Source organism: Tenrec ecaudatus, chromosome 13 (assembly GCF_050624435.1).
Source record: "Tenrec ecaudatus isolate mTenEca1 chromosome 13, mTenEca1.hap1, whole genome shotgun sequence".
NCBI lineage: Eukaryota > Metazoa > Chordata > Mammalia > Afrosoricida > Tenrecidae > Tenrec > Tenrec ecaudatus.
Genome location: NC_134542.1, coordinates 36,221,505 through 36,244,498, shown reverse-complemented (window position 1 = coordinate 36,244,498; position 22,994 = coordinate 36,221,505). Strand labels below are relative to the sequence as shown.

General features: G+C 37.4%; 1 protein-coding gene and 1 pseudogene across 3 annotated transcripts in view; one reads left to right on the top strand and one right to left on the bottom strand.

The window, feature by feature from the left end:
* Window positions 1-22,994, top strand: part of FAM117B (family with sequence similarity 117 member B) — an 85,636-nt gene that overhangs the window by 40,248 nt on the left and 22,394 nt on the right. For all 3 annotated transcript variants that reach the window (XM_075529362.1, XM_075529363.1, XM_075529361.1), the window contains exons 2-5: window positions 3,528-3,679; window positions 6,747-6,839; window positions 9,498-9,611; window positions 21,440-21,583. In XM_075529362.1, the coding sequence (XP_075385477.1) occupies window positions 3,528-3,679; window positions 6,747-6,839; window positions 9,498-9,611; window positions 21,440-21,583 (503 nt within the window). The remainder of the gene's footprint in view (window positions 1-3,527; window positions 3,680-6,746; window positions 6,840-9,497; window positions 9,612-21,439; window positions 21,584-22,994) is intronic.
* On the bottom strand, window positions 21,652-21,776 carry LOC142425059 (U4 spliceosomal RNA; annotated as a pseudogene).

The following is a 22,994-nucleotide window of genomic DNA, read 5'->3' as shown; positions in this document are numbered from 1 at the left end:
CTTTGGACTTCCTTATAAATGCAGCCCTGGTTCACTTAGGGTGGGGATCATTGAGTCAGTCTTCACTGTTAGCCTTCCTACTTTCTCTAAACTTCAGTCACAGTAGGCGCCAGATTCTATCTATTTGGGAACTTAAACATTCACAAGAAAGTTATAGATGCTTTCTTTTGTTTTGTTTAGTTTTATGACAGGTGTCCTCAAACTACGGCCTGTGGGCCACATGCAGCCTGCCGAGGACATTTATCCAGACAGCTGGGTGTTTTTGCCCCGTTTGTTTTTTTACTTCAAAATAAGATATGTGCAGTGTGCCTAGGGATTTGTTCATAGTTTTTTTTTTTAAACTATAGTTTGGCCCTCCGACGGGTCTGAGGGACAGCGAACTGGCCCTCATTTTTAAAAGTTTGAGGACCCCTGGCCTACGTACCAGCTCATAGATCTTTAGTTAGTGTTTTAATTGAGTGGGTTTAGGAGAAGAGTTTTGAAGAGAAAATGCTTCTTTTTTTACATATGACTGTTCTTCTTTTCATTGTTGAAGTCTAATGATTTGGGGAAGCTAGCTTGAAAAGTCAACTCTTAAGTGATAACAACAACAAACTTTTAATATATATTTAGTCTCAAAGAAATCAAATTAGTAGGTCTATTTGATTATGCAGTGGTGGATGTGTGAAGCAATAGTTACATGTAGGAAGGAAAGTGCAAAACCATTTCTAGTCATTTGATCTTAATGAATGCACACAGCTTTCCGTAGTGTGCCTGCTCCCCATAAAAGAACAGTCCTTTTATAATTATCCCAGTAGAGATTAATTAATTTTTTAGTTAGAGGAAAAATCAAGAACATGTATTTTTATTACTTTTCACTTATCATTTTCAATAATGTGGGTATGTTTCTTAAACTTGTAAATGTCTACAGCATTTTCTGTTGAATCAGCATATACTATAAAAGGAGGACTGTACATGAAGAGATGGTTAGCATTTGCAACAACTAGGCATTGCTAAAGGAAAATTATTTTTCATTTTGAAAGCAATTTCTTTACCTGAGGTACATCTGTGAAGCAGCTATTGTGATGATCAGAAATACAGATATGATTATAACTGCCATATTTTTATGCAAATAACCCACCTATTATACTTTTGTTGTTGTTCCAACTTCTTGCCTTCTCTGTAAGGTAAGCACACTAAGCGAACTTTTTTAATGTCTTAAAAAAGTTTATATTTAGGCATAAGCCAGCTGTATCCAGTTTAGATAATGCCAATTTTGTTGGCATCAGGTAAAGCGTCATAGTCAGGAGCCAGTCGAACAAATGCCTTCTTCTCCCTTTCAGACCTCATCAAGGTGTTGACCTTGGCTACATGGATCTATGCTTGTTGGCCTTGACATTCACAAAGAACATAAGACAGGGAACTTGGTGATGACTTAGCAATCAAGCTTATTTCTCCTGGGGATACCCTTCTGAGGGTATTTGGACAGCCTACTTAGCCTCTGGGTCTTGGGCCGATTCTTGGTCTTAACTTAAAGCCTTTGCTTTGGCACCCGTTTTGGGTGCAGCAGGGGCTTCCTCTTTTACTTTAGCGGCATCTTTGTGAAAAAAAGGAGCTAACTTATTTGTACATGTCTTGATAAAAGTTTGTATACTATGCTTAAAAAAACAAGTTGAGGGAGTGTACAGTTGTCAAGGAAACCCAAAAATCATAATGTACAGGTAGTTTTTTAAAAAACCGAGTGTTGTCAGTGCAATTGATTCATTTGTTATGTGGGTCACATAAAAAGCTGCTGAACTTTTACTGGTATACTTGTAACTATGTATGACCCTTAATGAAATGCAAATAGAAAATAAAGCCAAATCCATTATCAGAGGTACAAGTTGATTCAATTCAGGGAGCCTAGAGGACTGAGTATAACTGCCTGTAGGGTTCAAAAATTGTAATCTTCATGGAAATGGACCCTTCCTCCTCTTTCTTGCACAGTGCAGCTGTGGGTTTAAACCCTCTGCCTTTTGTTAGCATCCGATCACTTTAACTGCTCTTTATCACTAGGGCCCCTTAGAAATAAAATAAGAATATCACAAAATGTTTTCACATATGACCTTGAGAAGAACAAGTAACTTATGACATAGGACTAGAGTGACAGCACTTTAATACAATACTACTTATACATATATTAGGAGCCCTGGCAGTGTAGTGGTTACGAGTTGGCTTGTAATCTGCATGGTGGGCAGTTTGAAACCATCAGCATCTCCACTGGAGAAAAATTGGGCTTTCTACTCCCATAAACAGTATAGTCTCTGAAACCTACAGAGGGGTCAATATGGGTCAGTGACTTGATGGCAGTATTGACTTTATACATATTTTAGGATTTTGTAGTTTTACTACAGTGAGTCTGGATCTTCAGATTTCTATTGTGTGAGTCAAAGCTAATCATTTTGAATGTTCCCTTTCTCTTTTCTCTCATGGAGTTAGATATTGCACATAAGTTGCAATAAACATCTCATTAGTTTTTTTCTTCCATGTCTAAGTATTCTTTCAAAGTTTTCATCTCATATTTTGGAAGTAATTTCTCTTACCAGCTTAATAATACTGTATTAAGTTGTACCTAATCTTCTATTGAGCCTATCCATTGAGTTTTAAATTTACTGAGTGTATTTAACTGAAGTCTTTTTTTCTCTTCTTGTTAAAGCTCATCTTGTCATTCTTCTCCCTCTTGCCTTTAAGGTTTCCTCCTTAGGATTTTTATTTAAATGTTGCTTTCTAAGAAGAGCTTCTGATATTTGGAGTTGTGTTTTTAGTTATTAAATGCTAGACCAAGTAGGAAAAGATCTGGCCTTATTTATAGGAGTCAACTAAAGATTGGTTATTCATTGGGGACTATATGATGGCGCTTCAAAAGCTCATGGAAAAATAGAATGAAGAGACAATGGCATTTTCCCTAAAGATTTTGAGCCCTCCATATGATGTGAAAGTTCTGTTAAGAAATGAAATAATACATCTTTTGCCTGGTTTCCTCTAGTAGTAACACCTCATAAAGCTATCACACCAGAAAGTTGACATTGATAGAATTCACTGATCATACTCAGATTTCCTCAGTTTTACTTGTCTCTCTCTCTGTTAAATTTAGTACAATTTAATCTTCTGTTTACATTTGTATACAGTTAAGATACTAATTAGTTTTAATACCAGAAAGATCCAGTCCTTCGTGTTTACTTTTTGTAATAGCTCCTGTCTTCTTTCCTCCTTTCCCTGTCTCAGACCCCAGGACCACTAACATTTCTTCCATTTCTAAGAGTTTTTTACTTGAAATATTTTATATAAATAAAATCTTGTATATAACCTTTGGGAACTGCCTGGTTCCATTCAGCATAATTCCCTGGAGATCTACTCAAGTTATTATGCATATTAATAGCGTGTTTCGTTCTATTGATAATTCTCTATATTTAAGCTAGAAAGACGTAGTTTAACATTGATTTTACTTTGTTTCCTTCGTAATCCTTTTGACTTCCTCCCACTCAATATTTTTTTTGTCTTAAATCTAGGTGACAAAACACGCCCACCTTCCTCAAGCCCTTCCAGTATTATTCGTCGTACTTCCTCTTTGGATACACTCGCTGCTCCATACCTGGCAGGGCACTGGCCTCGTGATACTCATGGACCGGCTGCACCTTGCATGAAGGACAAAGCTACACAGGTAGGTTCATTACAGTTCGTATCCTACTGAGTTTCACTCTGAAGCCATTTCTCAAATAGGATTTATACTATACAGTTGTTCCTCAGGAGAAAGACAAGACTCCTGTAAATTAAGTTAGTCTTGGCAACTCACAGGGGCAATTCTGTCCTGTCCTATAGGGTTGATATGAGTCAGCATCTACTCAATGACAATGAGTTTGTTTTGTTAGAGTTTTATAATAGCAAGGAGGCAATTATGAGGATTTAGCTAGGAAATAGATGTAAAGCACTTAGAATAGTATGTGGCATATATTGAGCATTTAATGTTTGCTGTTAAAATTATTGCTACTGGGGGAGCCCTCGTGGTGTAGTGGCAATGCTTTGGGATGCAACCATCATGGGCAGCAGTTCAAAACCACTAGCAACTCTGTGGGAGAAAGACTGGGCTTTGAACTCATGTAAAAATTATTCTGATTATTGGAAGATCAGAACACGGATGACATAAAGGTTTCATCTCCCTGTCAATTTGATCAATTGCTATTGACTTCTTGGAGAATTATATTGAAAAAGATTTGGGCTAATGATGAGTATGACTCATTAACAGAAAGCATTTACCACCCAGATCCTTCAGAATCTTATTATTGTATAGTGCTCTACCAGGAAACAATTTATCTTATATTGTAGATGGGTCTTCCAGGAGGTTTCTAGACATTGACAAGTCAGATCATGTTACCTCTCTGAACCCAGGTTTTTCATATGTGAAATAATTATGTAACTCTCTTAGATCCTGCGTAACTCCTGGCTCCTGATGGAGGAGGAGAAATTGATAGAGACCTAAGGAGATTCTAGAAAATACACACACAAAAAGTTAAGACTATGGGAATAAGTTTTTAAAGATGTTAATGTTCCCTTCTACCCTACCTCCTGTTCTTTTTCCTTTGGTTGTTTGAATGAATTAATAAGATTTTACTGTGTATGATTATTTGTTAGTGTAATCACTTGACACAAAGGTAGGAAAAAAGTGTTCTTCCTATTTTTCTTGCTGTGTCTTTGGCAGCCGTTACTCATTCCCTGTGAGCTCAGGTAGCCTGAGAATCCTTCTAACACAGTTCTCTAGTATACCATTACCAATGGATTAGAGATAGTTTACAAAATTAATGGCCTTACAAGATTGGTTTGCTGTTTCTTCTTTCAAGTTTGGTACACAGTTTAATACTACACTATCATCAAACTCTGCTGCCACCCTTCCACTCCCTCCAAATGATGTTCATGAAAAATGTTTATCAACCACTTGTCGGAATGATCTCAAAAGAGGTTATAATTCAGCAGTTCTATTTATTTCAACAACATTATTTTCTGTAGGTAGTTGCTTCTTTGTATATACGGACTGTACCAGCTTTAGGAAAGAAAAGATGTGTACATGAGTTTGGATTATTTGGGATTCTTCTGATTTAAAGAGTTTTCTTTTTTTCAACTTCCTTAACTTCCTAGGTCACTTTTCCTTGCAGGGGGCTTAGTCTTTAATTTATGACACTTAAGAGTGTTTTCTTTTGCTTGTTTGTTTTCTTTTTTGCACAGACTAGTCATTTTTTACTTTTAAAAAATCTTATTTCTCTTGGATCCCCTGTTTACCAGAGGCTAATTTTCCCCTCTCAGAGATTGATTTGATTAATTTTTAATGAAAAAATTTTAATTTTTAATTTGTGGCTTAGCTCGAAATAATGATTATCATCCCAAAACTTTGCAAGATGGACAATGGTTAACCAACTTAAAACGTATAAACCAGACTAAAACAATGCTAAATTATTTAAACCCGTTACCATCAAGTTGATTCTGACTCATAGTGACGATATATATAGGGTATTCAAAACTGTACATCTGTACAGGAGCAGAAAGCTTTATCTTCTTCCTGAGGAGTAACTTTTGGGCTTGAACCAATGACTTTCCAGGTAGCAAACCAGCATCTAACACATATCGCCCCCAAGAAACAAACAAACTTACTGCTATCTTGTCAGTGCTAACTCACAGCAACCCTGTCGGACAGAGAGGACAGGTAGAACTGCCCCGTGAGTTTCTGAAGCCTTGTCTTTCTCCAGCGGAGCTGCTGGTGGTTTCAAATTGCTGGTTTTCAAATTTTGGATTGCAACTCAACACATAACCACTATACCACCTAAAACTATTTAAGATAGCTATTTCTAAGTTTACAAACTTATTTAGAGGCTTCCTTTTTTTTTTTTTTCAAGGTTCTTTTTTTTTTTTAATTTTAACAATTTATTGGGGCTCATACAATTCTTTTCACAGTTCATATATATACATACATCAATTGTATAAAGCACATCTGTACAGTCTTTGCCCTAATCATTTTTTCTCTTTTCTTCTTTTACATTTTATTAGGGACTGAGGCTTCCTTTTATTGGAAGAAAAGTTTAGAATCTGTAGCAAAATAACTATTAAAGGTTTAGTAGATATAACCAACACTAAAAAATTACACCTGAAATGAAATGAGAGTGCTGAAGAAATAGACCCACATTTTTTCTTTTTGAAATTACCTTTTTAGCTATATTTATTCTTTTGAATAAAACATTGATCGTCCTGGCTGAAATTAGGATATGGTAGTTCAAGGAAAGGAAAATGTTAGAATCTTTCTTATACAAATTCTTGAACGAAGATGTCAAAAAATTATAGAGTTGAAGTTCACAAAAATTTTTCTTTTTTTTTCCACAAAAATTCTTGAGATACAAATAACAAGAAATTTGCCAAATGACGGAAGTCCTTCATTGTGTGGCATAGAAACCTGCCTCTCCATGATTTTCATCCTTTGAATCTAATGCTTTATTCTTAGACTATCAAATAGATCTAATTCCACATCAGTTAATTCCCAGTTACTGGCCACTCCTTTGTTAGATACACATTAAATTTATAGATGTATTTCCAATTGTAGTCCCTGAAATGGAAAACTGAAGTAAGCTAATTTGTGTTAGTATTACTATTTCTATAATGGGATTGTATTTTATAATAGAAAAATGTAGTATGCATTATTGTTAAATGACTATGTTATTAAAATAATCCTCCCTTTTTTTCTATTATAGACAGAAAGTGCATGGGCTGAAGAATATGCTGAAAAGAAGAAAGGGTCTCACAAGCGCTCAGCATCCTGGGGCAGTACAGACCAACTGAAGGAGGTCAGGAAAATGATTCCAAGGAAGTTGGTGTGGAAATGAGATCTGTTTGTTAGCTAGTTTCTTGGAGGAGTGGGTAGTGAATGTTTTCCTTAATTTTTATTTGTTTTTGACTTTATAGTGACAAAAAAGTTAATTGTATTCATTTGATAAACATTATAATAGGAAAATATGCACATTAAATTTTATTAGAGAATCCTTCCCTATGCATATGTATAAATATATGAAATTATAGTTGTGGCAGTTATATTATCTACTGTCAACTTGAACAAAGGAGTAGGGTCTAGCCTGTCAATCAGGTCATAGTGACTGAGGCCTCTGTGTGGGCATGGCTTTCTCCTGAGGACTTTGGGAACTTCTGTCTTCCTCCCTGGAGGTGAGACACACATGTTCCCTGTTGACAAGCCACATGGAGCTACTCTGATGAGCCAGAGCCCTGGAGCAGGAGGACCCACGTGGAGACCCATACCAGCTGTGAGATTCTTCCACTGCCATTTTCCACCCGCTGGCCTATAATCTTGCTGCATTCGGCATCATTGCATGTGTTGTGTGAGCCTGAAGAGGAATTTATAGACTGATATTGGACATATGGATTAATATCAGACTTACTGACTTGATCTGGACTGGGCTAGGATATTTTCTTAATATATAATTACTCTTTCTATAAAGCTCTTTCTTATTCATATGAGTGTGTCTATAAATTTGTTTCTCTAGTCAACCCAGACTACCATAATAGTGATAATAGTATGTTCATATTTAACATTTTCAATGTATTAGTATATGAAAATCAGTAGCCCAGTATAACCAAAAGAGTTAGAAGCATTATTTTCGCCTGTAATTATAACGTGTATTTTACACTTTGGACTGCAGTTCAGAAGGATGGCAGTTCCAAACGACCAGCTGCTCCTCCTTTGAGTAAGATAAACAAAAATTCAGTCAAGGAATAATAATAGGATATTTACAAAATTGCATCTGTTACTTAAAGGTTGTATTGCAAATACATTTCACAGCTTGAATAGTTTTGATGTGTGTGGTTAAGGTTGAATTGATTTTTAAGTGCTATTTAATTTTTGGAGCAGTTGAAGATTAGATGTTTAATTTTTAAATCTAAACAAAAGTTCATTTTTATTGTAAGGGTAATGAGAGAATACATTTAATTCTTTATGAAAGCTATAGTGTAATTTACTAAGTGCTAAAAATTTCATTTTAGTTAGTACTTGGGGAGCTTGAAGACTCAAAACAATGTTGGTACAACATTGTCACGTTAATTGAAAAACAAAAGTATATACATAATGTGGGCAAGTAGAAAAGTATGACTGTAAAATCATAGAAACTTAAAAACTGTCATTCAGTTGTATATATTTCTGAAGGTGATGTTTTTATTTCCCTCATCCTTCCCCAAAGAATTCCTCAACTTTTGATTTATATCAGGTCAAAAGGGTAGCGTTAGCATCCTCATGGGATCCAAATCATAGCCCTTTTAAATGTTCTCTGAGTTTGAGGAACAAAAAGAAGCTGGAAGAGACAAGATCAGTGCTGTAGAGTGGATGGTGGGTGAGCTCAGCTTTCTCAATGACATTATCATAGAACAGCCCTTGCTATTGTTAGAGAATGAGCAAGCATATTGTCATGATGGAAAACACTTCCTTGACACAATTTTCTGCCCTTTTTCTTATCAATACAGTTTTTAATGTTCTTAAAACTTCTTCCTAATGAGCTTTGTGTTAACTGAGTTGACTAGAGACACAAGTCCAGTGACACTCATGTATATGTAAGAAAGAACTTAAATCAAGAAGCTTTATATATCAGGAAAACACCCCAGCCCAGTTCAGCTCAAGTCCTTAAGCCCAATAGTAGTCCATAAGTCCACCTTCAGTCTCAAGCAGCCACATGCAATGATGCAGAATGCAGGAAGATCACAGGCCGGTGGGTGCAAAGTTGTGTGAATCCAGGGGCGGAGGCTGCATCACAGGGCTCTGGCAGGTCCCAGACTGACTACCTAGCAGGAAAGTAAATGCAGAGAGAGACGGGGGAGGTTCCCAGGACCCTCCTCATGGAGAAGGCCACGCCCACAGGAGGCACCCTCAGGCTGTGACCTGATTGACAGCCTTGACTCCACCCCTACACTTTTATATCTTCAAGTGGACGGGAAATTATGTAACTACCACAAGCTCTTTTTATTGTCTTGTATCCAAGAAAATCAATCAGGATTATTCCTTTAAAATTGCCAAAAACAGTTGCCGTAACCTTCTGAAATGCTGACCTGTCTGCCTTGAATTTAGCTGACAGCAGATATCTTCGGAAGTCACTATTTTGAATGCGCCATTTTTAAAAGGCATCTTAAGACTAAGAAAAGCGTACTACTGAGAACTTGTCTGCAGCCATCCACTCATCAGAGGGACATGTTTAAACATCTTTTGTTGGAATGCATTGCATGTAGTAATGCAATGTTTTTTTAAGATTTAATATATATGAATGTGCATGCATACAATGTTTTTTAAGATTTAATATATATATGAATGTGTTTATATGCATAATTTTAAAAATATTAAATCTGATTTTGTTATTTGATTGAGTTTTACCCTTTCTCATTAAACAAGGGTTTATTTTTTATGTAGTATAGAAATTGTTCTGGTACGCTTACTATTTTTGCCTTTACAGATTGCAAAATTACGTCAGCAGTTGCAGAGAAGTAAACACAGCAGCCGGCATCATCGAGATAAAGAAAGACAGTCTCCATTCCATGGCAACCATGCAGCTATTAACCAGTGTCAGGTAGGACCATAGATACCTCGACATTCAGACAAAGGGCTTTTGCTTTTGTGGTGATTTATTATTTTGTAGATTTGGGGCAAAATATTCTAAATATATTTGAAAGTATAAATATTTGAATCACAAGGTTTATTAAAAATAAACAGTTAGATTGACAAAAAATTTTCTTTTAGTGACTTTAGATATGATATATGAGATAGTTAAATACACTTAGGTGTATATAAAACTGTGAATAGCATATTAGGTTAAGGTTTATAGAAGTGAGCGTCAGTTTTACATTTAACAGTTCATACTCATTTCAACTCATGCATTGCGATTCCTTCAATGTACCGTTACTTACACCATTTCCTCCGTTTCCTGTTGCTATCCCACCTTCTTTCCTAACGGTAAATCTGCCCTTTGCATCTTAACATGACTGATTATTCTAACATGAGTGTGAGTTCAGTTTCAGACTGGAAGGGTGACGAAAGACCATCATCTTGGGAGCCCCACCCATTTCTACCTGATTTTAGATTGTTCCCCATTTTTCTCCTGCTTCATTGGGGTCCTTTTAATGCATTCCATTTTAGAGCCATTGGTGATGATAGCCAGGTACCATCTAGCTCTTCTAGTCTCTAGTCATGAAAAATGGTGTTTTTGTCATCCAGTAGCCCATTGTACTAAATGCTTCCATATTCCTTTTGATTTTTATTATTCTGCTTTCGAGAGAGACCAGTAGTTGCATCTGAGGTGGCTACTCAAAAGTTTTTAAGACCCTGCTACATCGGGTGCAAATCATTGTCTTCATAAACTGTGTTGTGCCAATAGATGTTGGTCACCCCCGAGACTGGTCCTGATCTCATGTCCAGCAGCCCATTCCCTCAAGGTGTTTAGTATGTCTAAGAAGTTCTCATAACTTTGCCTCTTGTATGTTCCACCACATTCATGGATACATTTGCAACAAATTTAAATATATATAAATATCTTGAGTCAAATCTTTATAAATTTTGGATATACTCCAACTCAACCTGGTATTCAACCTGTGTGTTTATCCAAGCATCTATTTGCTGATTCTCACTATTGCAGGATTATGTACATAACAATATTTATTATATAGTATTGCTCTTATTATATGGTGTCTCCTCTTCACCCAAATTTATCACTTATCTACTCTTTGTCAGTGACTTTCCTTTCCTACCTTCCTCCACCCCTGGTAACAATCCAAGAATATTTGCTTTAGTATAGAAACTTTTTCCTAACTTTAATAGTTTATTCTTATGCAATATTTGTCATTTTTATAAAAAATCATTTTATTGGGGGCTCGTACAATTCTTATCACAATTCATACATACATCCATTGTGTCAAGCATATTTGTACATTTGTTGCCATCATCATTCTCAAAACATTTGCTTTCCACTTGAGCCCTTAATATCAGCTCCTCATTTTTCCCTCTCCCTCTCCACTCACCCCTCCCTCATGAACCCTTGATAATTTATAAATTATTATTTTGTCATATTTTACATGTCTGACATCTTCCTTCACCTACTTTTCTGTTGTCCATCCCCCAGGGAGGAGGTTATATGTAGATCCTTGTAATCGGTTCCCCCTTTCTACCCCACGTTCCCTCCACCCTCCAGGTATTACCACTCTCACCACTGGTCCTGAAGGGTTCATCTGTCCTGGATTCCCCGTGTTTCTAGTTCCTATCTATAACAGTGTACATACTCTGGTCTAGCCAGATTTATAAGGTCGAATTGGGATCATGATAGTAAGGGAAGGAAGCATTTAAGAACTAGAGGAAAGTTGTATGTTTCATTGTTGCTACCTTGCAACCTGACTGGCCATCTCCTCCTCGTGCCCCTTGAGTAAGGGGGTGTCCAGTTGCCTACAAATGGGCTTTGGGTCTCCACTCTGTACTCACCCTTCATTTAAAATGATAGGATTTTTTGTTCTTTGATGCCTGATACCTGATCCCTTCAACACCTTGTGGTTACACAGGCTGGTGTGCTTCTTCCATGTGGACTTTGTTGCTTCTGAGCTAGATGGCCGCTTTTTTATCTTCAAGCCTTTAAGACACCAGATGCTATATCTTTTGATAGCCGGGCACCATCAGCTTTCTTCACATTTGCTTATGCACACATTTGTCTTCAGTGATCATATCGGGAAGGTGGGCACCCACTGATAGGATTTTTTGTTCTTTGATGTCTGATACCTGGTCTCTTCTACACTTCGTGGTCACCCACACTGGTGTGCTTCTTCCATGTGGGCTTTGATGCTTCTGAGCTAGAGGGCTGCTTGTTTACCGGCAAGCCTTTAAGACCCCAGACACTAATTCTTTTGCTAGCCTGGCACCATCAGCTTTCTTCACCACATTTTTTTATTCACCCGCTTTGTCTTCAGTAGTTTTGTCGGGAAGGTGAGTATCATGGAATGCCAATTTAATAGAACAAAGTGTTCTTGCATTCAGTAAGTACTTGAGTGGAGGTCCAGTGTCCATCTGCTGCCTTAATATTAAACCTGTAAATATATGCATATAGATCTATTTCCCCTCCATCCTATATAAATATATTTATATGTGTACGTGCCTGTATTTAGACCTCTATAAATACCCTTCATCTCCTAGTTCTTTCCTCTATTTCCTTTTACTTTCCTCTTGTCCCACTATCATGCTCATCCTTCATTTGGGTTTCAGTGATTTCTCTTGGTTACATTGTCCTTCTCAGGCCTCTCACACCCTCCTTGCCACTAATTTTGGATCGCTTGTTGCTCCCTTGCCCCTGGGTTGGTCAGCACCACCTCCTTACCCCCACCTCCCTCTCCCATGTCCCCCTGGAGTCATCGGTCCCAGTGTTTTCTTCTCCAGACTGTTCATCCAGCCTATCTTATCTAAATAGATCTGCATAGATAATAATATGCACCTAAAAAGCAAGGTATAGCAAGACAAAGGGACAAAAGAGAACACAAAAAACGATGACAACAAAAAAGAAAACCAATGACCCATAAAAGAATAAATTAAAAAATTTTTTAATTTAAAAAAGAAAAACCTGTAAATAGATCAAGATCTGATTCTTGACCTCTGGGTGTGTCTTCCAGTCAAGTCCGATGGGGTGCCACGCTCCGGCCCTCAAGTCTATCCTTTGCACTCCCTCGGGAGCTCCCTGCTCTGCTGCCCCTGTTGCTCTACCGCAAGCCTTTAGTGTTTTGCCTTGGTGTCGCAGGGTCAGTCCATGCCAATCCTGACACTAAATCTCCAGTGTTGTCCCCCGTAGGGCCATGGGGTCAGCAAGGGACTGATTGTCTCATAGTGGGATCAATATGGTCCACTCTGTGCATTGGCTATTTGGAGCGGGGATATTGTCCTCCAGGCCTGGTGGGACAGGATGTGCTCCAGTCTCTCCTCCTCCCCATTCATTTGCTCCCATGTGCGCTGATCAGACATGTCCCTCTCCCCTGCAATATTTGTCTTTTTGTAACTGGTTAATTTCACTCCAGTTAACATCCAGGGTCATGCATGTTTTTAGGTGTTTTGCAGATTCATGGTTATGCTTAAAAGTGGTATACCATTGTGTGTATGTACCAATGTTTATCTGTTCTTCCACTGTTGGGCATTTAGGCCATTTCCATCTTTTCTGCTGTCGCGAATAGTGCTACGATAAACATAACGACCATTAAATCAGTTCTGTTACTAATAGTAACCCTATAGGAAAGGGGAGAATTACCCCTGTGGGTTTCTGAGACTGGAACTCTTTATGGCAGTAGAAAGCCTCATCTTTCCCTTGAGGTGCTGTTGGTGGTTTCAAACTGTGGACCTTGTGGTTAGCAGCCCAATGTGTAACCACTACTCCACAGGGTTCCTTACAATAAACATAGGTGTCCCTATATCCATGCATGTCAGGACTCATATTTCTTCAGGAGTTATACTGAGTGGAGGAATACCTGAGTTCATATGGAATTTATAATTTCAGGTGTTGGAGAAGGTGTCATACCACTTTCCACAGTGATTGTACCATTTACAGTCCCACCAATAGTAGCCAAATTCATATCTTAGTTTCCCATATTTTTATACTTATCAAATCAACATATTGGATACAGAATAATAGGGGAGAGAAAAGTATTATCTAAGCAACTGGGCAAGTATCTCGTCTCTATTTCTTTATCTGAAGGTTGTTGATAATACCTGCTTTCTCAGGTCTTTTGGTAGGAAAAAGCATAAGCTCTTTTGATTCCTTAGTAGAGTTCTCTGACCTGCACTTGATGGTTCACCCAAGGAGCAGTTCTCTTTAATTGAATTGAAATTGGCTAGGTAGAATCCCTTGGCAGGGCCACCCCCAACTATCATTTTATCATATTGTAGTGCCTTGCATGTTATTGCTGTGATGCCTGGAAGCAGTGCCTCTGGGGTTTTAATTACCCACACAGTCACTATGATAGGTTTCATTTGAGCTTATAAATTAAGATAAGCCTGGGAAGCAAGGACTGGTGATCTACATCTGAAAATTAGCCCATGAAATTCCCATGGTTCATAGAATCTTGTTCAAGATTTCAACTCACATTGATTTCTCCATGAGTCAGAGATGACTTGTGTCAATTACAAAAACTTTGGCAAGAAGAGAGCGAATTCTTTTCTGGTCTCATGGCTGGATTTTTTTTTTAAGTCACATGAGGTAGCCTTGGGAATTGGGGTTCCTGGATTCAATTTTCTGTTTAAACAAGTTTCTTTTCCTAATAATAAGGCCAGTAGGGTCCGAGGAGGTGGATATAAACTAGAAGACCTACTTCTTTGAAGTTCAAGTTTTGTTTAGTTTTTTATGGAACTGGAATTCCCAAGCCTATGGCCTGCAGGCCAAGCCTGGCCTGCCACCTCTTTTTCTAAGTAAAGTTTTATTGGCACACAATCATTTTAATTTGTTTATGTATTGAATCTCCTCAGTAACCTGGGAATTTCCCCGTGTAGGGCTGTGGGTGTGTTAGCAGGAATAGTTCAGAATGTGCTGAATGGAGTATTTATCCCTGGTTTGGAGATGGGAACAGTGAGAAAGCTTTATTAAGGGAAAGTATTTTTATTTGTATAAATGCTTCAGGAACCTTTCTAGTAGTTTCATATTTTGTAGAGCATTTCCCCTAATTTTGGCTATTTAGTTGAGTCTATTTACTATGTTTTTAAAGCTTTTTCTAAACTTATTCTGTCTATGGATAAACTTTTCTTTGGTAAGAAGTTTGAGTATTTTGGTGGCTGTTGATTTTATTGTTATTATTATGCATTCCAAGTTATGAAAGAGTGTTTTGTTTGGATTTTCTGATGTGTGAATCATTTTCATTGGGAAATGTTTTCAGTGTACCTTAGCAGTTACAGAACAGTATTGATTCTCTGATTATGGAATAGTTTACGAGTCAATGGACGATCTATTTCTTGGGCTTTCAGTAACTTTATTTGAGTTATAAAAGAATTCTCCCATGCTTTTTGTGAGTGATTCTTAGCCAGGAAATTCAGTAAGGAACCATTTGTTAAGCAGAATAAATACTGCCAAGACTTATTTTAGAGAAAAAATGCTATCAGTGCATCACATATCAGTGTTTTCTGAAAATGACAAAGCCTTTGCATGTTTATAACATCATACTCCTTAATAGTATTTCAAGACATAATCTCATTAGAAACTATAACCAACACATTTCAGAATTGTTTGAGGATTAGTGTCAAATGTTCATAACGAAAAATAAGAGATGCCAGCCTCTTTGCTGCCACAATAACTGGTTTTGGTAATTACAAAATTGTACAGGTGTTTTCAGGCTTTGTGTGACAGTCTCAAGCAAGAAATCCCTCCTATAGGATTTCCTATTTCTTCATCCAGACTGGGGATGCTATAATTGTAGTAGTTGAGGGAAGGGTTTGAGAGAAGAAGGGACAGGGAGCTAGAGAAGAGATAAATTTTATTTTTTTCTGAGGAATGAGAAAAGTGTTGCACTTTAAAAATGAAAATTGCTGCTTTGCACTGGCAAACGCAGTGCCTGGACATGATTGCTATTCTTGAAACGTTAAAAGGTTTTTCCATGTAGAAATAAGAGTGGATACTTCTGCTGTGACCTTCATTACAGAGAATAGCTCTCCCATGGAACAGCTGGCTACCAGATGAGCATGCAGTGATCGCTGCAGGGCAGAAGTAAAGTGATGGTGACAGGATAGGAGGAATCCAGGCCATGTGGAGTTTACAAAACAAATCTCTTAAGCTGCGAAAGAGGTTTTTTTGCTCCTTCAGGTGTTTTCCCATTTTGCGTCATTCTAAACAACCGTTTCCTACTGTCTTTTTTATAATAGAGCTTTTGGTTCATTTTTTGCCCCTCATGACATTGCTGTCCAGGAGTTTTATCATCCTACTTATTAAGACAAAATTTTGCTCTTTTGAAAATGTAACCTTTTCCCTTACTAAGCTGTTTGCTAGTTAAATTAATTATAATTGAAGCTTTGCCTTGCCTATTTAAAATGGTATGTTAGCCTTAGAGTTATGAGTCCTTCCGTGGCCACTGCCTTTTCTCTCCTCTTCTTCTTTCTTCTTCCCTCCCTCCCTCCTGTCTTTCTTCCCTTTGTTTGAAGCAAACCAAACAATTGATAGAGAATTGCTTCTATGTAGATTGTGTTTGAGAAAAACTTATTATTAAATGGCTTTTTTATCCAGAGAGCAGTTGAAAGCACTAGCCAACTAGAAGTTCAGAGTTAGTGATACCTCAGACCGGTTTCTGTGTATATGCACAGAAACCATATGAGGGTTGAAAACTTAAGGTGTCTGTACTTAAGCAAGCTTACTAACAGATTTTTATGCTTCCTAACAGATTTTTATGATTCTGAAATCCAAAAAAGTTAATACATTTAAAATCTGGGGTTTTTTTCCCCCATATGATCCTTTTTCTTCATTCCTATAATGTAAAATGTGAAAATGGCATTCAATGCAAGCTATTAAAATAAAAAAAAACAAATTCAATTGCCATTGAATCCATGCTGACTCACAGTGACCCTATCAGGCAGGGTAGAACTGTCCTTGTGAGTGTCCAAGACTTAACTCTTCACAGCCGTAGAAAGCCTTGTCTTTCACCCAGTGCAAGCTATTATATATGCTTTATGACAGTTATAGGAGTAAATCATACTTAGAACAGAAGTTTTTCATTTAGTAAAAAAGCATCTATTTGTAGTACTTATTACTATAACTCCTGAGATCTGTCTTAGTCTGTTCCTAAGTTCCTCGTCACCTCATTATTTCCTGACACAGGAAGGGTTCAATCACAGGCTCAGTGACTGCTTATCAGAAATGTTCTAATATACTTTCCCACTCCAGTCTACTGGGTGTGACATTTCTTTTTAACCTCGAGCCTTTTCAGTCTGCACCAGTTCCATCACTTATTATTTCCTTCTCTATTGCTGCTATAACTATCTTGAGAAAGGTTTTTTCCCTTACCCACTCAGCAGGGACCACAAAAGTAATCTTAGCTTCAATCTGCCACTTATCCCTGCATTCATAATCTAATTTGAGAATTTAAAAAGCCTTTTCAGAAGAGCCTGGTGGTGTAGTGATTAAAGCACTTGCCTTCTAGCCAAAAGGTTCATGGTTCAAACCCACCAACATCTCTGTGGAAGAAAGATGTGGTGTTCTGCTACCATAAAGACTTATAACTTTAAAAACTCTATTAGCAGGGGTCCTCAAACTTTTTAAACAGGGGACCAGTTCACTGTCCCTCAGACCTGTTGGAGGGTTAGACTATAGTTTTTAAAAAAAACTGAACAAATTCCTATGCACACTGCACATATCTTATTTTGAAGTAAAAAACAAATGGGGCAAAAACACCCAGCGGGCCGGAGGAATGTCCTCGGCAGGCCATAGTTTGAGGAGGCCTGCTCTTTAGGATCACATAAGATTGCTTTGAGTTGGAATCGACTCTGTAGCTGTGCTTTTTTTTTTTTTTTTAAGCCATGTAAGATTAAACATTAGGATTTTACTTCTTTGTCAAGGAAACAAGATAATTCAATTAGATGAAAGGGTCTTATTCTATGGGTTAATTAAAGTTATGAAGGATATAAAAGACTGATGTGTGATATGTATTGAAATGTTCTAATATGCTGTAGGTTTTGTAACATATTATTTGTGTTATAAATGTGTTACAATGTGTTATAGATCCTATCGTTACCGTTCCACCTGAGAAATAGGGTTTTTTATGTTTGTGAGGCAGTATTTATAGAGGTTGTTTCCTAAATCAATTTCTTGAGATTTAAAAGAGCAGATTAAACAAGCAGCAAAGCTAGTACATTTTAAAGGGAGCTAGGTGCTAGGCCACATGAAGATCTCTAAGGAACCAAGAAACAAATTGAAGAGAGACAAGGGCCTTCCTCCAGAGTCAACAGAGAGAAAAAACCTTCTCCAGAGCTGGTATGTCAAGAGGTAGCATATGATGAGGAACCAATGATACTGAAAGGAAAAGTCCAAGTTGGACCGAAGGCAGTAGCAAAAAGAAAAAAAAAGCCCCAAAGCTCCAGGAATTGGTAGAATACCAGTTGGAGTGTTTGAATAAACTGATGAAACACTGGAAGCACTCCCTTGACTATTTCAAGAAATTGGAGGACCTGGCCAACCAACTAGAAAAGATATATTTTTATATTCATTTCGCAGAAAGGTGACCCAACAGAATGCATAAATTATAGAACAGTATCATTAATATACATGCAAGTAAAATTTTGCTAAAGATGATTTAACAATGGTTGCAGCAGTACATTGACAGGGAGCTGCCAGAAATTCAAGACAGATTCCAAAGAGGACATGGAACAAGGGGGATACTATTGTTGATAGACATCAGATGGATGGATACTGGCTGAAAGCAGAGAATACTAGAAAGAGGTTTGCTTGTGTTTTATTTAACATGCAAATGCATTTAACTGTAATGAACCATGACAAACAATTGGTAGCCTTGAGAAGAATGAGAAGTCCAGAACAGTTCATAATGTTTGTGTGAAACCTGTACATGGACCATGAGGTAGTTGATGAGGCAGAACAAGGGGATGCTGTCTGGTTTAAACATCAGGACAGGCATGAGACTCAATAGCAACTAACAAGACCTGGTGCCTTGAATTTGCGTCTGTTGTTGTTAGGTGCTGTCAAGTCACTTCATACTCCTAGCAGCCTTACTTACAACAGAAGGAAGCTCCACCTGACCCTGTGCCATCCTCACAATTGTTCTTAGGTTTGAACCCATTGTTAAAACCACTGTGTTAATCCATCTTGGCAAGTGTCTCTCTTTTTTATTTTCATCTTTTTATTAGCGGCTCATACAGCTCTTATCACAATCCATACTCACATCAATTTTGAAAAGCGCATTTTTATATTCATTGCCCTCATTATTCTCAAAACATTTGCTCTCCACTTAAAACCCCTGGCATCGGGTCCTCATTTTCCCCCTCCTTCTCCTCACCCCCCCTCCCTCATGAACCCTTGATAATTTATAAATTATTATTTTGTCATATTTTGCCCTGTCCGGGCAAGTGTCTTACTCTTTTGCGTGGCCCTTCTACTTTTCCAAGCATGATGTCCTTTTCCAGGGACTGGTGTCTTCTGATAATATGTTCAAAGTATGTAAGACTAAGTCTCACCAGCCTTGCTTCTAAAGAGCATTCCAAGACAGATTGTTTGTTCTTTTGGCATCCCATACTTTCAGTATTCTTCCAACAAGTATGACGTTCTAACTCCCTGTGCTATAGAAATATAAAATAAACTCAAGTATATCACTGCTAAATTTCTTGATGTTAATAACTTCTGGCTATGTAAAAAACCAAATAATCCTTTGGAATAATAACTCAAGTAGTTAGGGGGGAAAGTCTATGATGTGCTCCCCATCCTCACTTCTAAGGAGCATTCTGGTTGTACTCCCTCCAAAACAGATTTCTTTGTTCTTCTGGCAGCCTATGGTACTTTAAATACTCTTCACCAGCACCACGATTTAGTGGCATCAATTCTTTGGTCTTCCTTGTTCATTTTCCAGATGTCAGATGCATATGAGAAAAGTAAAAAGGCCATGGCGTGGGTTATCGGGTAGGTGGTATACTCCGGGGCCCAAGTATAACTGAGTAATAAAGAAGTGCTGCCTGCCTTGGCACTCCAGATTGAAGCTTCTCACTGTCCTTTTCCCTTAAAAATCCCCTGCCTTTTCGCAGTATTATTGTAATATTATACTTTATTCATCATTATATTATGAAGATGAGCTGGAGTAAAAGAGTAGAAGTCTAGATTTAGCATAGAGGTTCTATATTAGAAGACAAGATTATCCATTCAACGAGAATAGTGATACTGGAGGTTCTGTTCATTTTTTTTCTTTACTCACCTCTACTGGAAAGAGCTGTTTCAAAGAAACTTCCCTGAACGAGGCATGGATTAATCACTTACCCTGCCAGGCAAAAGAAAATAACACAAGATGATCTCTGGCACATTAGTGTGAATTTTGGGAGATACATCTGTAATGTTTATTTCATGTTTCATTTTAATATTCCTCTTAGGAAACCTAGTCATATTTTCTATATAATCAGCTGGGTTTATTTGGTCTTTTAAGATCATTTTTTAGGGGCTTGTACAACTCTTATCACAATCCATACATCCATCCCTTATGTCACGCACATTTGGACATATGTCGCAATCATCATTTTCAAACATTTTCTTACTTGAGCCCTTGATATCAGCTCATTTCCCCCTTCTCTCCTTCATGAACCCTTGATAATTTATTTAAAATTTTTTCATATCTTATACCGACCGCTGTCTCCATCTCCCTTCACCTACTTTTCTGTTGTCCATCCCAGGGAGGGGGTTATATGCAGATCATTGTGCTCCGTTCCCTGTTTCTTCCCCCCCACCTTCCCTTTCCCTTCCTGGTATCTCTATTCTCATTATTGGTCTTAAGGAATTTATTTGACCTGGATTCCCTGTGTTGCGAGCTCTTATCTATACCAGTGTACATGCTTTGGTCTAACCGGATTTGTAAGGTAGAATTGGGTTCATGATAGTGGTGGGGAGGAAACATTAAAAGAACTAAAGGAAAGTTGTATGTTTTGTCGGTGCTATCCTGTGCCCTGATTGGCTTGTCTCTTGTGACCCTTCTGTAAGGGGATATCCAATTGTCTACAGATGGACTTTGGGTCTCCTCCTTGTACTCAGTCTCATTCACATTGATGAGTTCTTGTTCTGGGTCTTTGGTGCCTGGTACCTACTTATTTTCAAAACTAATGTTGTACCAGTGAAACTATATCAGCTTCTTCGCTAAACAAAATTTAGTAGTCCATTACAATGAAAATGTAAACAGTTAAATTCCACAGGGAATTAATTTTCATTTCTACAGTCTTGGTGCTCTATATATGAACATTGGATATCATTTTTTTTTTTTACTTTTGTTACATCACTGATTGAAGCTGAACAACACAACATGTTGTCGCTTCACCTATAAGTGGTGTTTTTTAATCTGCCCTTTTTGATGGCTCAGTGGGTCACGGATATAATTTTTTATTACAAAAAAAACTTTCTGAGAAATAACATTTTTGTTTCTTTCTTAAAAGTGCTGGTGAACTTTAGTTAGGTTCTGACATTTCACTTGTTAAGATCATAAAATAATTTCTAAGATTGACATGCTTTGAGTACTTTCCTTTGTCCTTAGTTCCTTTCTAGTCCAGCACAAATGTGCCTTTAATTTGTATTTGGTACTCACACCTTTATGATGCCAAAACCTTTATTTTGATTTATTTATGAGTTATTCTTGTGAAGTGGAAACATGCTTCAATCTAGAGATTTTAAGAGGAAATGCTAAGTCTCTCTTCTCCCCTCCTTATTTCTTTAAGGCTCCTGTTCCAAAGAGCGCCCTTATTCCAGCCGTCCCCATCGCCAAATCAACAGGCTCTAGGTTTCGGAATAGTGTGGAAGGACTGAATCAGGAGATTGAAATAATAATTAAAGAGACTGGGGAAAAGGAAGAGCAACTTGTAGTAAGTCTTTTTCTTAAACTTTACACACAAACCCTTTTAATGACTAAAATTGTCACAGTTTTGCTTCCTACATCTATGTAGGTGTCTTCCTTCTCACTGAGAAAGAATGAAAATTTGTCTTTTTTTTTTCAATTAGCAATAATCGCGCCTCGGATAAACCTCACTGGCCATGATATTGCCACTGCACAAAGCTGAAAATTTATCTCTTTTGAGAAACTTTGACCTTTTAAAGTGAATGAAAACATTTTTATTTCTCAATCTCATAGATAACTTATTTGACTTAATTTGGATTCTTGAACACAATTTTTGATGCATATGTAAAATATCAGACAGGTGATATTATACTTCTCATTTGTTATCACTCTTTACTTAAGTTTAGCTTCCTAATTTTTAGGTGAGGGGGTTACAGGGCATTAAATATATTTTTCAACGTAAATCCTGCATTCTATTGTTTTGATTGTCATATACGATTTGGTTGACCCATCAGGCTACCTTCATGAAGGGCAGTTAGAAATCATCTTCTAGTTAGCCTTTCTATCAACTAGACTACAGATAAGATGGTTTATATGCAAGTTACAATAGGAAAAACTCTGTTTTCGGTTTTAAAAGCATGTCACCCAAGATGTATGTATTTAAAGCTCTATTCTTTTTATAAAAGAGGAATTGTGTTTCAAGTAGTATTTTACTGAGGGTCTCTTTTTAAGATAAAGGTTAATTTAGCTTGGAGAAGACACAATTCAAACACTCTTTCCTTCCGCAAACTGCATAGTAGGGAAACTTTCCCTGCTATGATAAAGGTAAATGAACCAGGATTCTACCGTGTTGCGTTCCTCTGCTACACAAACTGTGAGGAAACTAAATGAGTATATCCTTGATTTCCCCTGTACTTAACATTGCTGTGGTTTACCTTTCCTTGTGAAGATTTCCTTAGACAAGTTCTTCCAAAGGGAAGCAGAAAGTATCTATTACTAACTAGTTCACCGAATGGAAAACTTTCTTTCCCGATAAATGTGGAGCCTAGTGTCACACCTAGATCGCTCCCCTTTCACATGGTCCTTTATAATCTTAAAAATAGCATGTGGTGCATGATAATTCTGATTTAAAGGACAAGGTTACCCACTGAATGGAAATAGTTATACTTAGCTAGAAGTTCTGTTAATTTTTTAGACATTGGCTCACTTCTACATGCCAAATTTTAGTCAAAGTCTTAACGCCCCATGCTGCTCAGTAGCCGGTGGGGATGTCAGACCAGACAAGAATGTCACTAACAGGACAGAACAACAGCCTTTTCTCTGGTTTGCCTAATAAGTAGTAAGGGATCTCTGGTTTGTGAGTCTATGAAAGAAAAATTGACATTGGATGCATATCTGGGTGAATTTCAAAAAGCAGTGATAAATATACATAAAATTTT